Source organism: Cupressus sempervirens, chromosome 7 (genome assembly GCF_028749045.1).
Source record: "Cupressus sempervirens isolate cs-2001-9-10 chromosome 7, ASM2874904v1, whole genome shotgun sequence".
Classification (NCBI taxonomy): domain Eukaryota; kingdom Viridiplantae; phylum Streptophyta; class Pinopsida; order Cupressales; family Cupressaceae; genus Cupressus; species Cupressus sempervirens.
The window spans coordinates 785,385,984-785,399,374 of record NC_143124.1 but is presented as its reverse complement, the minus strand read 5'-3'; the positions used below and the strand labels follow the sequence as shown (position 1 = coordinate 785,399,374).

General features: G+C 34.8%; 1 protein-coding gene across 2 annotated transcripts in view; it reads left to right on the top strand.

Annotated features, from left to right (window-relative positions):
• LOC149549695 (vacuolar ATPase subunit F family protein) overlaps window positions 1-13,085 on the top strand; it is a 56,371-nt gene extending 43,286 nt beyond the window's left edge. For both annotated transcript variants that reach the window (XM_089792977.1, XM_089792978.1), the window contains exons 4-5: window positions 10,186-10,268; window positions 12,588-13,085. In XM_089792977.1, coding sequence (XP_089649103.1) covers window positions 10,186-10,268; window positions 12,588-12,752 — 248 coding nt within the window. In that variant the 3' untranslated portion in view covers window positions 12,753-13,085. The remainder of the gene's footprint in view (window positions 1-10,185; window positions 10,269-12,587) is intronic.
• The last annotated feature ends 306 nt before the right edge of the window (window positions 13,086-13,391 follow it).

The following is a 13,391-nucleotide window of genomic DNA, read 5'->3' as shown; positions in this document are numbered from 1 at the left end:
TTAGGTTGCTCAGACCCGTTTTGCATCTCATACAATTGTTATTAGATGACTCCTCAAGGTAAAAGATACATTGAACCAAATGGTCATGGAAGGCCTCAAATTTAGAAAGAGCCCAAAGGGTCAAGGATTTGGTCTTGGATGAGAGTTGGTGGGCTCATGTGGCATATGTATTGGATTTCACCGAGCCCATCATGACTATGCTCCGCTTTTCTGATACAAGCACTCCTTGATTGGGGGATGTGTATGATGGCATGGGCACCATGGCTAAGAAGGTAACACATTCTATACAATCACATGAGGGTGACCCCACACAAAGCGAAGACATGCAATCAAGTGGAAGCAATCATCCACCATTGCTAGGAGAAGATGACTACCCCATTGCACCTCCTTACATATGTCTTATCTCCTATGTGCTATAGTGAGGAGGTATTTGGTATGCCAAGTAGACTTGCAACATTTGCGGATGAGGAGGTTGCTGAGGGGTGCCACAAAGCTCTTACAAGATTCTTCCCACTGGAAGAAATGCATGAACAAGTGAGGCTAGAATTTGGGCTGTTTGCTTTGGGATTAAAGAATTCTCCATTTACATCTTGCAATCAAGGTCCTATAACAAGTAAGTTTTTAATTTTTTGTTTTGTTTTATGTTTACGACTTGCATTGTAGAATTTAGTGTTTCACACATTCTTTAAAATTTATTTCCTTTTCATTTGTATGTTCTATAACCACTATCTAGGTTGCTAGTTCTTCTGCTGCTGAAAGGAATTGGAGCACATACTCCTTTATCCATTCAATGAAGCACAACCGGTTGGGCTCCAAGAAAGACGAGGACTTGGTCTTTATCTACACCAACTTGCGTCTTTTGTCACGTAAGATTGATCATTACAAGGAAGGGATAACAAGGCTTTGGGATGTAGTCCCTGAGTGTGCGGATTTGGATGCAACACTACACGATCTTACTACACTTTGAGATGGTGCTGATGATAGTGTGGCACATGGTGCATCTAGCATAAGTGGAACCCTTTTTGGTTCAGATGATCTTTTAGCAGTTGGAGATGATGACGGGAATGTGGATTTCTTGCAAATCCTTATGATTCAGACTCATATGCATATTAGTTGATTGAATCTTTAATCGCAAACTAAGTTTTTTATTTTGTCAGAATCTTGAACATGACCTATTGGAACTCATTGTCTAAGACAAAACTTTGATGTTGAACAAGCACATATTGATATATCATATGAATTTTGAGATATCTTGAATTTTGATAAAGGGTGTAGTATTGTAGTCATACTATCAAATGTTTTGTTTTTGTATATTTTTTGCATTTCTTTGCATAATATATATATATATATATATATATATATATATATATATATATATATATATATATATATATATATATACACACGCTTCCTCCTACATCTGCATCCGCATCTGAATCAATAACTTAGGTATTTACCAATAATTCATTCTTAGGCTTTGAAGGAACAGTCGTAAAAACTCCCGTAAATGCATAAAGAAATTCTTACTCTGAAGATTATTGATGCTTTCCACACTCTCAGATAGCTCCCGAAACAACTACCAAACTTAGTCCTGTCATAACATTGCCAATTTCTAAGGTTTTATTTACTATCGTGGGCACCTCTTCTAGTACCGAAGACAATGTCTCTCTAGAAAAAATAACGCATTTCTCACGGAAGCAGAATAATTCTCCAAACGGTAGAAAATCGTTTGATTCAATAATTCTCTCCTGCTCTCCCAAACTCTGTAAATTGTCAGTCAGTCTTCCGAAATTGATTCCATACACTGTTATTCCCCACTCTTTGTAACTAACAAGTGTCTCTTTACATTCAAGAAGTAATTCTTGCTTCTTGAGAGTGCAACTCCTTGGTAGGGTTCGATGTTTTGCTTTGGGCAGTGACCCATTTGGTTAACATTGTGTTCTGCAAGGCACTTAGAGCTTAATAGACAATTATTTGGAGGTATTGAGATGCCTTGGCGAAAACAAGTGGAATACATTTTCTTAGTCTAAACACATTTTTCTCATGTGGTTGGTTGTTCAAAATTGATGTCTTGCTTGGTATAATTTGTGAAGGTGGTCTTTCAGGGGCCCTCAATGTCCGTTTTGTGTGTTAATAGTGAGGAGTTTTTTTCTCTTCATTTCTTTATTGTTTCTTTGCCAAGAAGATTTGGCACTTTTGGTGGGGTATTTGGGGTCTCAGGCTTGTTGGCATGTCTCCTCTTTGACCAAGTTTTAGATCCGTAAGGGTAAATCCCTATTAGAACCTCTTTTATCATTTGGCATATTTGGAAAGGAATTAGAGGATTTTTTAGGATGCTAGGGTGGTTGTTCAAAACTTGTGGTGAAAAATTATTCATCCTCTTCGTGAGACTATTTGGCATAGTGTGACTTGGTTGGAGGTGTGGATCCTAGGGATGTTATTTGTGATTGTCTTAATTTTCCTCTTCAAGGTTGTGCTTTGATGTATGTAAGTTAGGTCATGAGAAGTAGATGCAAACATCTTTTTCTAAGGATCAATTGAGAGGTTTGTTAGACCCCTCCTCGAGAATTTTAAAATTTAACACCGATGGTTCACAATAGGGGAATCCTAGGCATGCTGGCATTGTTGGAGTTGGCCATGATAGTTTTGGTGATATTTATGTAAAGTTTCTTACCAGATTTCAAATTCAATGGCAGACTGATGCACAATTTTATTGCAGTTATGATCATTGTTGACAAAGGATAGATTTGCTCCAAAATTTGTAGAAGTTAGTATGGAGATAATATAATATTCTTGAACTTAGAATGTCCTTCGATCCTTTGATTTGCTTGCATTAATTGATTTCGATGACTTGTTTACTCGGGCGGATCAATTATACATATCATACGAAAGGTTGTGATGGTGAATGGTCATGTCTCTGAATGGAGACATGGACATTCACAATCACACCAGTTCGATGTAACTAATCGCGCTCGATTAGTTTATAGGCTTAACACAAGTATAACAATGTATTACTAATCATAATGACTACAACTTGATATAAAATATGGATCGATGGTGATCTAAATCAAAGGAATAAGAAATAAGTTTCGATCATACCTTGAATGATCTCAAAAAATATATATATGATCGTCGGTTCCAACCGTGTATTGATTCTCATACAACAATGATAAGTATGCATATATATACAACCGTATGTGCAACATACTGTTGTATATATATACATATGTATGCTGGTCACATATTTGTCAGACCAAAGCTATATGCTTTAACACTACCTCTTAGCTAGGAAAGATGAAGTGCATATATATAAGTTCTTATTTGAAAAGTAATATCCTCTAGATATATTAAGAAAATCAAGTCTCATGATATTCTTTCTAGTTATGGTGTGTACACAGATATCAAGTCTCATGATAACTACCATAAAAGATCATGGTATATCCATAGATATTATGTCACATAATGTCCACCATGAGTTTGAACATATTGATCTTCAACAAATATCAAGTCACATGGTATCCATCAACATGCTCTTTTAACTATGATGATTTTTCCATGAATATCAAGTCACATGATATTCATCATGATAGTAATCTAATAATTATAAAGTCGTCACCTATATTATTAGAATCAACATTTCATTATAAAAGATTGTCACCTTTTAATAATGTACATAAGGTAGGCCCATAAGTTATAGTCACACATATGACAAAAGAGTTTACATTTTAAACATCTTTGTTAAAATAATACAAATTTACAAAGTTGAGACTCAATCTCATAAACTTACGTTTCAACCATACCAAGTTTTTTCTGAAATGATCAACCTTCACTTTAGGAAGAGGCTTGGTGAGAATGTCAGCTGTTTGATCACCTGTATTAATATATTCCAACTGAATAGCTCTTCTTTCCACCATGTCTCTTATGTAGTGGTAAGAAATTTCTATATGCTTGGATCTATCATGAAATAATTCACAGATAACTTGATACAACTTTGGTTATCACAATGAATAGTGGTAAGTTTCATAGGCTTACAATAAGTTAGAAAGCAACTTTCGAAGCTACATTGCTTCTCTAGCTCCCATTGCTGCTGCAATATACTCTGCCTCAGTAGAACTCTGAGCAACAGAAGCTTGCTTTCTGCAAATCCAAGAGATCATGGCTGATCCTAAGCTAAAACAACATCTTGATGTGCTTTTCCAATCTTTTACATTTCCGGCCCAATCAGAATCAGTATATCCATGTAACTCTAAGCTGGTATTCTCATATTTAAGTTCATACCCAATAGTACCTGGGAGATACCTTAATATATGCTTTAAAGCAACAAGATGAATCTCACAAGGTTCACACATGAACTGACTTAATGCATTTACAACATAGCAGATATCAGGTCGAGTGTTTACGAGATACATCAGGGAGCCAATTTTCTGTTTGTATAAAGTAGGATCAACTAGTCTGGATTCAACACTTGCTTTCTTTAGCTTGTGTAAGTTGGTTTCCATAGGTGTTGACATAGGTTGATAGTCCCACATTCCAAATCTTTTCAGAATATCAATAATATACTTCTTTTGATGCATAAAGATATTCTCAGACTTTTAACGCACTTCTAAACCAAGGAAGTAATGAAAAATTCCTAAGTCCATTTCAAATTCAGAAGCCAAATCTTCCTTACATTGATTAATGAGATGTTCTTCCCCTGTAATCAGAAGGTCATCAACATAAAGAATTAGAATTAGCATATCACCTTTAGTTACATTAAAGTAAAGATTTGGATCAGCCACACTCTTGGTGAATCCAAGACTTACAAGGTATTTAGCAATCCTTTCATACCAGGCTCGAGGAACCTGTTTGAGTCCATATGGAGCCCTCTTCAATTTATATACATAAGAGGCAACATCATGAGTCACAAATCCTTCTGGTTGTTCCAAGTATACTTTTTCTTCAATTGTTCCATTTAGAAAAGCAGTTTGTACATCCATTTGATGGATTTTCCAACCTTTGGCTACTGCAATGGCTATTACAGCTCTAACTGAGATATACCTGGCAACTGGTCAAAAATTTCTTCAAAATCGATTCCTTCCTTTTAGAGAAAACCCTCTAGCCACAAAACGAGCTTTATGTTTTTCAATGCTACCATCTGCAACATACTTAACTTTGAAGAGCCATTTTCAAGAAACAACATATTTTCCTTTAGGTCTAGGAACTATATCCCAAACATCATTTTTTAGTATCGACTAATATTCTTCCACCATTGCCCAAGCTTGATATTTAAGTGCTTTTGAAGCACTTGAAGGTTCAGGGTTTGGACTCTCACACATGAATGCACTGTATGTCAATTTTCTAGGTCTTTTGCTTTCTCGGAAAGTCCTTGAAGGTGCTGCAAATCCATCTCCTTCCTGTATAATTTTCCTTGCCCAAAGTGGCCTTTTAAAATGATCAAGACTCTCTTCTTGAGTCTCAGGAAGGATCTCAGTTTCATTTGAAGTCTCTTCAAGGTACTCCTTCTGAATCTCAAGAGCATGAGCCTCTTCTTGGGATAAGTCATCTGTATCTAGTTCATCTGAAGTTTTGGCTCTTTTGAAAGTAATATCTTCTTAAAAAATGATATCTCTATTGAGTTCTATTTGTTTCTGTGCAGGTATGTAGACTCTGTATCCTTTTACTGTTTTACTAAAACCAATAAGAATTCCTTTTCTTCCAGTAGGTTCTAACTTTCTCCTTTTCTCCTTAGGTACATGAACATACACAAGACATCTAGATATCCTTAAATGACTAATGTTAGGTTTCTTTACTGAAAATGGTTCTTCAGAGGTCTTATTGCCCAAATACGGGTGAGGACATCTATTCTGAATATAGGCTGTTGTATTAGATGCTTCAACCCAAAATGACATGCTCAAGTTTTGATAAAAAAATATAGCCCTAGCAGCTTCTACAATAGTTCTGTTTCTCCATTCAACAACTCCATTTTGTTGAGGATTGTAGGGGACTGTAAACTCACTCTTAATCCCAACGAGTTTGCATAACTCTTTAAATATTTCAGAAGTGTACTCTTTCCCATTATCTGTTCTCAAAACTTTAATTTTCTTTCTAGAGGTGTTTTTAGTGATTGTTTTGAATTCTTTAGACTTAGAAAGGATCTCTTCCGATTTTTTGCACTTAAGGAAGTATATCCATGTCTTCCTTGAAAAATCATCAACAAATATCACATAGTGCATGAACCCTCCTATGGATGGTAAAGACATGGGTCCACATAGGTCAGAGTGCACTAGTTCCAACACTTTTAGTTTTGCTCACACTATGATGAAGTGATTTTTTAGTGTTCTTCCCCAAGGCACAACCTTTACATGATTCCTTGTGAATATGGCTTAATTTGGGCATTCCAGTTACTAACTTCTCCATAGATGTTAGGGCATGAAAGTTGATATTACCTAATCTTCTATACCATATTTCATTTGAATCTGAAGTCTCATGCACAAGTGCAAAGTTTGACTTAGTGCATAGCTCATATAATAGTCCTAGTCGTACTCCTATTGTTAGAGCCTTCTTTATGGTTGAATTCTTAGGCCATGCTAGTACCTTGCCTTCCATGAATGCAATTCTATAGCTGTCATCTTCAAGTTCAGATATAAATATTAAATTCCTTTTAATACCTGGTACATAAAGAACTCCAAAAAGCTGAATAGAATTTCTAAATTTCAATTTGATGGTGCAGGTCCCAATTCCTTTTACGGAATGTGTAGAGTCAACACCAATTGTAACTTCTTCATCTGTTTCTATTTGCATGCTTTCTAGGTTATCCTGATAGCCAGTGATGTGTCTTGAAGATCCACTGTCAACTATCCAAGTGTTTGATTTGGTTGATATTTGACTGGACAATGCTGAATAGAAGGCATATTTCTCGGATTCATGACCTTCATTTGATTCACCAATTGTAACTCCCTCATCTGTTTCTATTTGCTTGCTTTCTAGGTTATCTTGATATCCAGTGATGTGTCTTGAAGATCTGCTGTCAACTATCCAAGTGTTTGATTTGGTTGATATTTGACTGGACAATACTGAATAGAAGACATATTTCTCGGATTCACGACCTTCATTTGATTTATCAGATTTGGAAAATGATGCTTGAGGTTTCGATCGATCAGGACAATTTATTGCATAATGTCCATATTGATCACATCTTTCTTTTGTTTTGACTGTCCCTTTCCATGAAAGTTTCTTTTCCTTTTGTTGTTCTTCTTCTTTCCCTTCTTATAAGAGTTGGTGTTAAGAACTTGAATGTCTTCATTTGAGGTTTTATGTTTTCCTTTAATCATTAATCTCGATTCTTCTTGAAGACAATCAGATCTTAAATCAATCTAGTTTTGGGATTTTAGATCTTGCACTTATACCTTGTACAAAGGATTCCCAAGAATTTGGAAGTCCTCCTAACGCTATTAGGGATAATTCTTGGTTGTCAATCTCATAACTGATTGCAAATAATTGATCTCTCAAATTTGTGATTCTCACGAAGAAGGCATTTACAGTTTCTCCTTTATTCATGCTGATATTATTCATGTGTCTTTTAAGAGCAAGTTTTCTGCCAGTGTTATTTATTATGAATGCATTTTCAAGAGCTCTAAACATGCGATATGCTGTTGCATGTTTCAGCACTATAGGCACTGTGATCTCGAACGACATCCACAATTATCTTCATGGCCTTCTCATTATTCTCGATCCATAATGTTTTCTCTGGATCATCTTTAGGTTCTTCCTTATCTTCTCTTACAAAAGATTCCAATTTGTTTTCTTTTAATAACATCATTATACGAAGTTTGCAGGATTCGAAGTTATCAGCACTTGTAAGGTGGTGTTTGAATCTTAACATGTTTGTCATCTTGTAGAGAAAAGAGAGATTGCAATCTACTGTGAAATCTGATCTCTTAAATTTAATGAGATCTCTCTTTAACAAGGCTTTGATCCCATGTAAAGTTTCTTACTAGATTTCAAATTCGATTGCAGACTGGTGCACAATTTTAATGCAGGTTTGATGTTGACAAAGGATAAATTCGCTCCAGAATCTGTAGAAGTTAGTGCAGAGATAATATAATATTCTTGAACTCAGAATGTCTGTCAATCCTTTGATGTGCTTGTATTAATTGATTTTGATGCCTTGTTTACTCTGGTGGATCAAGTATACTTATCATACGAAAGGTTGTGATTGTGAATGGTCATGTCTCCATTCATGTCTCTGAATGGAGACATGGACATTCACAGTCACACCAGTTCGGTGTAACTAATCATGCCCGATTAGTTTTCAGACTTAACACAAGTATAACAATGTATTACTAATCAAAAGGACTGCAGCCCTATATAAAATATAGATTGATGGTGATCTAAATCAAAGGAATCAGAAATAAGTTTTGATCATGCCTTGAATGATCTCAGAAAATATATATATGATCGTCGGTTCCAACTGTGTATTAATTCTCATAAATGGAGACATGGACATTCACAATCACACTAGTTCGGTGTAACTAATCATGCCCGATTAGTTTTCAGAGTTAACACAAGTATAACAATGTATTACTAATCATAATAACTGCAGCCCGATATAAAATATAGATCGATGGTGATCTAAATCAAAGGAATTAGAAATAAGTTTTGATCATGCCTTGAATGATCTCAGAAAATATATATATAATCGTCGGTTCCAACTGTGTATTGATTCTCATACAGCAATGATACGTATGCATATATGTACAGCAGTATATGCAACATACTGTTGTATATATATACATATGTATGCTGGTCACAGATTTGTCAGACCGAAGCTATATGCTTGAACAATTTAGTTTATTTTTTTGTTTATTTGGAGATTTTGTTATTATATTATTGGTAAAGATATTGTAGCTGCGAGAGAGTTCATGGCGTGCTCGTGTTTTTCATTTGGAGTTTTCTTGTTATGAACGCCTCCATATGAACTGGCATTCTTATGGCCTGCTTACGTCTTTGTGTGTCTTGGCATTGTCATCACTGAAAGAGCATCTATGTGGAAAGCTCATTGGTTGCGACTGCAAGGCACTGGTTATTAGATGACTTGGCATCCGTTATTCACTTTGCATTGTATCTCATTGGTTCATGGCTTTGTATCATTTCAACATGATGTTTTTGTTTACTCTCAAGGTACTGGAGAGTCTTGTTGGTGCTGGTAACGGTTGTCTCTTAACTAACCAGGAAAGCCTCTTCAGTTACGGAGACAATTCAATGATTTTGGTGTTGGAGAAACAATAAGATACACTAATGGCACATTCATTATCATTATCATGAATTTCTGTAGAGCTGGGTTCATTGTATATGTTTGGTGTGTATTGCCTGAGAACTAAATTGCTGTTGTATATGCGCTCTGTATATGATCGACACAGTTATCTTTGCTCAGTCTGAAAAGAGAAATGTATCACTAGCAGCTAGTAGGAAGATAGTGAGTGTCCACTGAAATTTTACCGAAAGACTTGATTGATACTGCTGGCATTTTATGTGTATCATTTCTGCAGTGTATGACAATGTGTGTGTAAGAAAGGCAATCTGTCTTTAGTATTTTTGATTAGTGATTGTTAAGTGTTAACAACCTCTGTGAAAGATTCATTCCAGATTAAAGCTTGAGAGCTTTGTATTGAGTCCCTTTGATTATAATTTATTTCAATAATTTTTTTTTTTTGAGTGGCTGGGTTTTTCCCTCGAGTAGGAGGGTTTTCCAAGGGTATCTCTGCTCATGTATTTGTTTTACTTGTTTCTGTTTGCTGTTTATCTCTATGCTATTCTGGTTGAAAACATTAACAAGTATTCTACAGCTGTTGTTTTAAATAATACATATCAAGTTGATGCAAAAACCACACAATTTCATTCCATCAAGATATTTTGTTCTCAAGTAATGCTTCTAAATTCATGCATTCCCCTTTTAGAGTAATTAATAGCCTCATATATTGTCAAATGGAAATAAATTTTATTGCATTTGAGTACAAGCAGAGCCATCTTCATGTTTCATAGAAGATATGGGAATTATGTGTCAGTATTTAAGCTTCCAAATTGGCAAATAGTAATCCATATCTTATTTATCATTATTTATATCTCTAAATTTGTGTGTTATGAAACTCTTAAACTTAATACCGTTTCTTGCTTTTTCAAATATTTAATTGTTTTCTTTTATTTCAGAGACCACAGTTAAAACCATTGAAGAAACTTTTAAGGAATTTACAGCAAAAGAAGACATTGCCATTGTGCTAATCAGTCAATATGTAAGTAATATGACATTCTTTTTGTTTGGTTATCTCAATTCTTTCATATTCATTTTTGTGTGCTTCTAAAAACATTACAAAAATATAATTGATTTCAGCTTCATAGAAGTCGCTGTCTCTAAGTAACAAATTTTCTCTATATTATTATATCAAAGTTCTGCTGAATGTTTTTGCCCTTACACATAGAAATGGAAGTCTGGGAATGTTCCTGATACAAAAGCATGTAGTAGTTTTTCTGCCCTTCTGAGTGAATCATAGTGAAACTAATGATGTAATGCAACTAGTGAGGAATTTTTTGGTAAGTTTGCAGTCTGCATAGGATCTTGTTGTAGGAGCTCTGAAATATGTACACTCACAGGAGCAACATTTGCAGTTCTTGAAAAAGTGTGTTTTCGATCTTGTTTCCTTGATGCATGTTCCAATTTTTCAAGTTGTTTGGCCCAATCAGATTTTGCAACACAGATTTAATACTTCTAACATCTATTGCCAATTGGTATTGAAACTTGTGAATACTTACATGATTTTGATTTCTGTCTGATTAGATGTCAGTATGTGTATGATTTTTAAAGGAAAACTTGTGAATAACCAGACAATATTATGTATTTTTCTCTCAAAAATAGCCAATACAATTTAGTCATAGATGCAATTTGAGTTTGGAATATAAGTGACAGTTTTTTGGGGCTGAAATTTAGTACGACCAAGGAAACCCTATTGCTGGACTTACTGAAGCCTGACTCGTGATGTGGGGTGAAAGTGGTGAAACTAAAATGATTTGAACTATAAATTTGTTGTAAATCAAATTTAGGGGCAGTTCACAGACTCGGGGAGTGCTCTGCAAGCCCAAAATGTTAGACATCGCAGAAACATGGGAAGTAGTAAGCAGAAACTTGGCAATTGTGAAATTATTGAAAACTAAAATTATTAAAAGAACATTTTTTCTCAAAATTTACTTACAAACTTTATCAAATATAAATTGACATCACAAAAGAGAAAATGCATAGTTTTATAGCAAAATATATATGTGAAAAACACATTTAAACCATGATTTTACCTGTGTAGGCATTTTGACCAATACTTTGCATCTATAGGAGCTAAATTTTTCAAAAGAGAAAAATAGCGAGTATCCACAGGGTTTGCAAACTATGATCTTTAAGTATCTTTCTGTTCAAAGAAGTAGTTGCAAAATTTGTTGACATGAAATTTCTCTCAACCTAAACAAGATTAATAATATAATTCCTTAAAAATTTTCTATGTAGCTGGACATTTTCAAAAAATCTCCTTTGAATAAAATTGATGTACCAATGGTTGCATCAATCATAGTTGGAAAACTCACCCAAGTGAAAAGCTTGCCAAGATGTGGAAAAAATTTGGGAAAACTGGGTCAGTTTTCGGCAAGATCTTGGCAAAAAACTTAGAAACTTAAAAAATTGCTTAAATTTAACTAGAAATGTATTTTTTTTGCAAAATTCAATGAAAAGATGCATCCAATGAGTCAATAAATGAGAACACAAAGCAAACAAGCTTAGTCTAGATATATTTAAACACAGAGTGGGTACAAAGTCACATTCTCACGAGGAATGCCGATAGTTGGAAGCAAAATAATAAATATTTTATGTTAAACTAAAAGAAATACATCAGTACAATCACATCTTCCTCTTCCTAGCTCTAGTAAAAACTAAGGGAGAGGTAGAACTAGAGGGTATCCAGAGAGCCTCAATCAGAGAGCCTGGCACCCAATAATCCTATAGATTTGTCATGTTACATAGAGTACCCTTCGAGTCATCAATTATTCAATTCATTTTGTGCTTGTTGTGTTATGGCATGTTGATGGATTCATGTAAAGATCTTTCCCACATGAAAGGATTTAATTAGTTTGGTTAATCACTGGAGGTATTAGATGGTCAATAATTAGTTGGGTACAGTATTTTATTACTATTGAATTTTTAATGTTAACCACTTGAATTAATTCCAATGAAATGATTTTGTTGGAGTCACGAGTCTTCAGTCCTAGACTCCTAAGCCATAAACACATTCAATCGCTAAGAAATTAACTAAGAAAGTAAATTTTTTTAATATGAGAAGTAAATTTGTACCATTACTTTTTTCCTTTTTACAAAGCCAAGATGCTTTTCGCTTTGGGAGGAATAAAAAAAGGCATTTTTGCAAGAATTTAGAACTGCATTTGAAGTGTGAGATGGAATGACAGGGTCTTTTTGTTATTTGATCTTTTAAAATATACATTATTTGCATTCATTTGTAACAATGAGCTATGTGTTTGTGTTATATACCGCCTAACATGTATTTAATGATGTGTTCTAGGTTGCAAACATGATTCGTTTCCTTGTAGATAGTTACAACAATCCAATGCCAGCTATTCTGGAAATTCCATCAAAGGATCATCCTTATGACCCCACCCATGACTCAGTTTTGTCACGAGTGAAGTACTTATTCTCCAGTGATTCATCATCATCTGACAGGCGATGAACCCTGTTCCATAGTGGTCTGCCCCATTAGACAGATATATTCTTTCATGTGGTATATTTTATTTGTTAAGATCCCTAGGCACATGGTTGTCTTTTATATAATCTCTTTCAATATATGTTTGTTTGAGAATAACCGACCAGTGTGTAGATAATATATGGTAGATGGTAACTCTTGGATAAATTGCAGGCAGTTAGATATGGTGGCGTGTCCACTTGATTGTTTTTATTTTCAAAATTTTAACGTTATCCTCCGCCTTACCCTTCCATGGGCTCCTATCTCCTCTTGCATGCACGTTAATAATAAGATATATGGTACAGTAGATAGATTGACTTCTGTTTCACTGTAATGAATGTTTTTTTTCCTTTATGAAGATCTTTGAATAAAGTAACTTATGAGCTGTATTATCAAATTCTTCCCTGGCAACCGAAAAGTCTGGTCTGATTCTTGCAAAAGTCTCATCCTTGTCATATTCTTGCAGAAGTGTGCTGCAGGCCTTCAAAGTCTGCCCAAATTCTGTCAGACAAACCTGGCATGAATTTTGCCATTTTTATGGCAAATTTGCAAATTGCAGCAGGACCTAGCCTGAATTTGGCCAAAAAGTGGTATTTTTAACTTTTGAAAAGCTTTTTTGGTCAATTT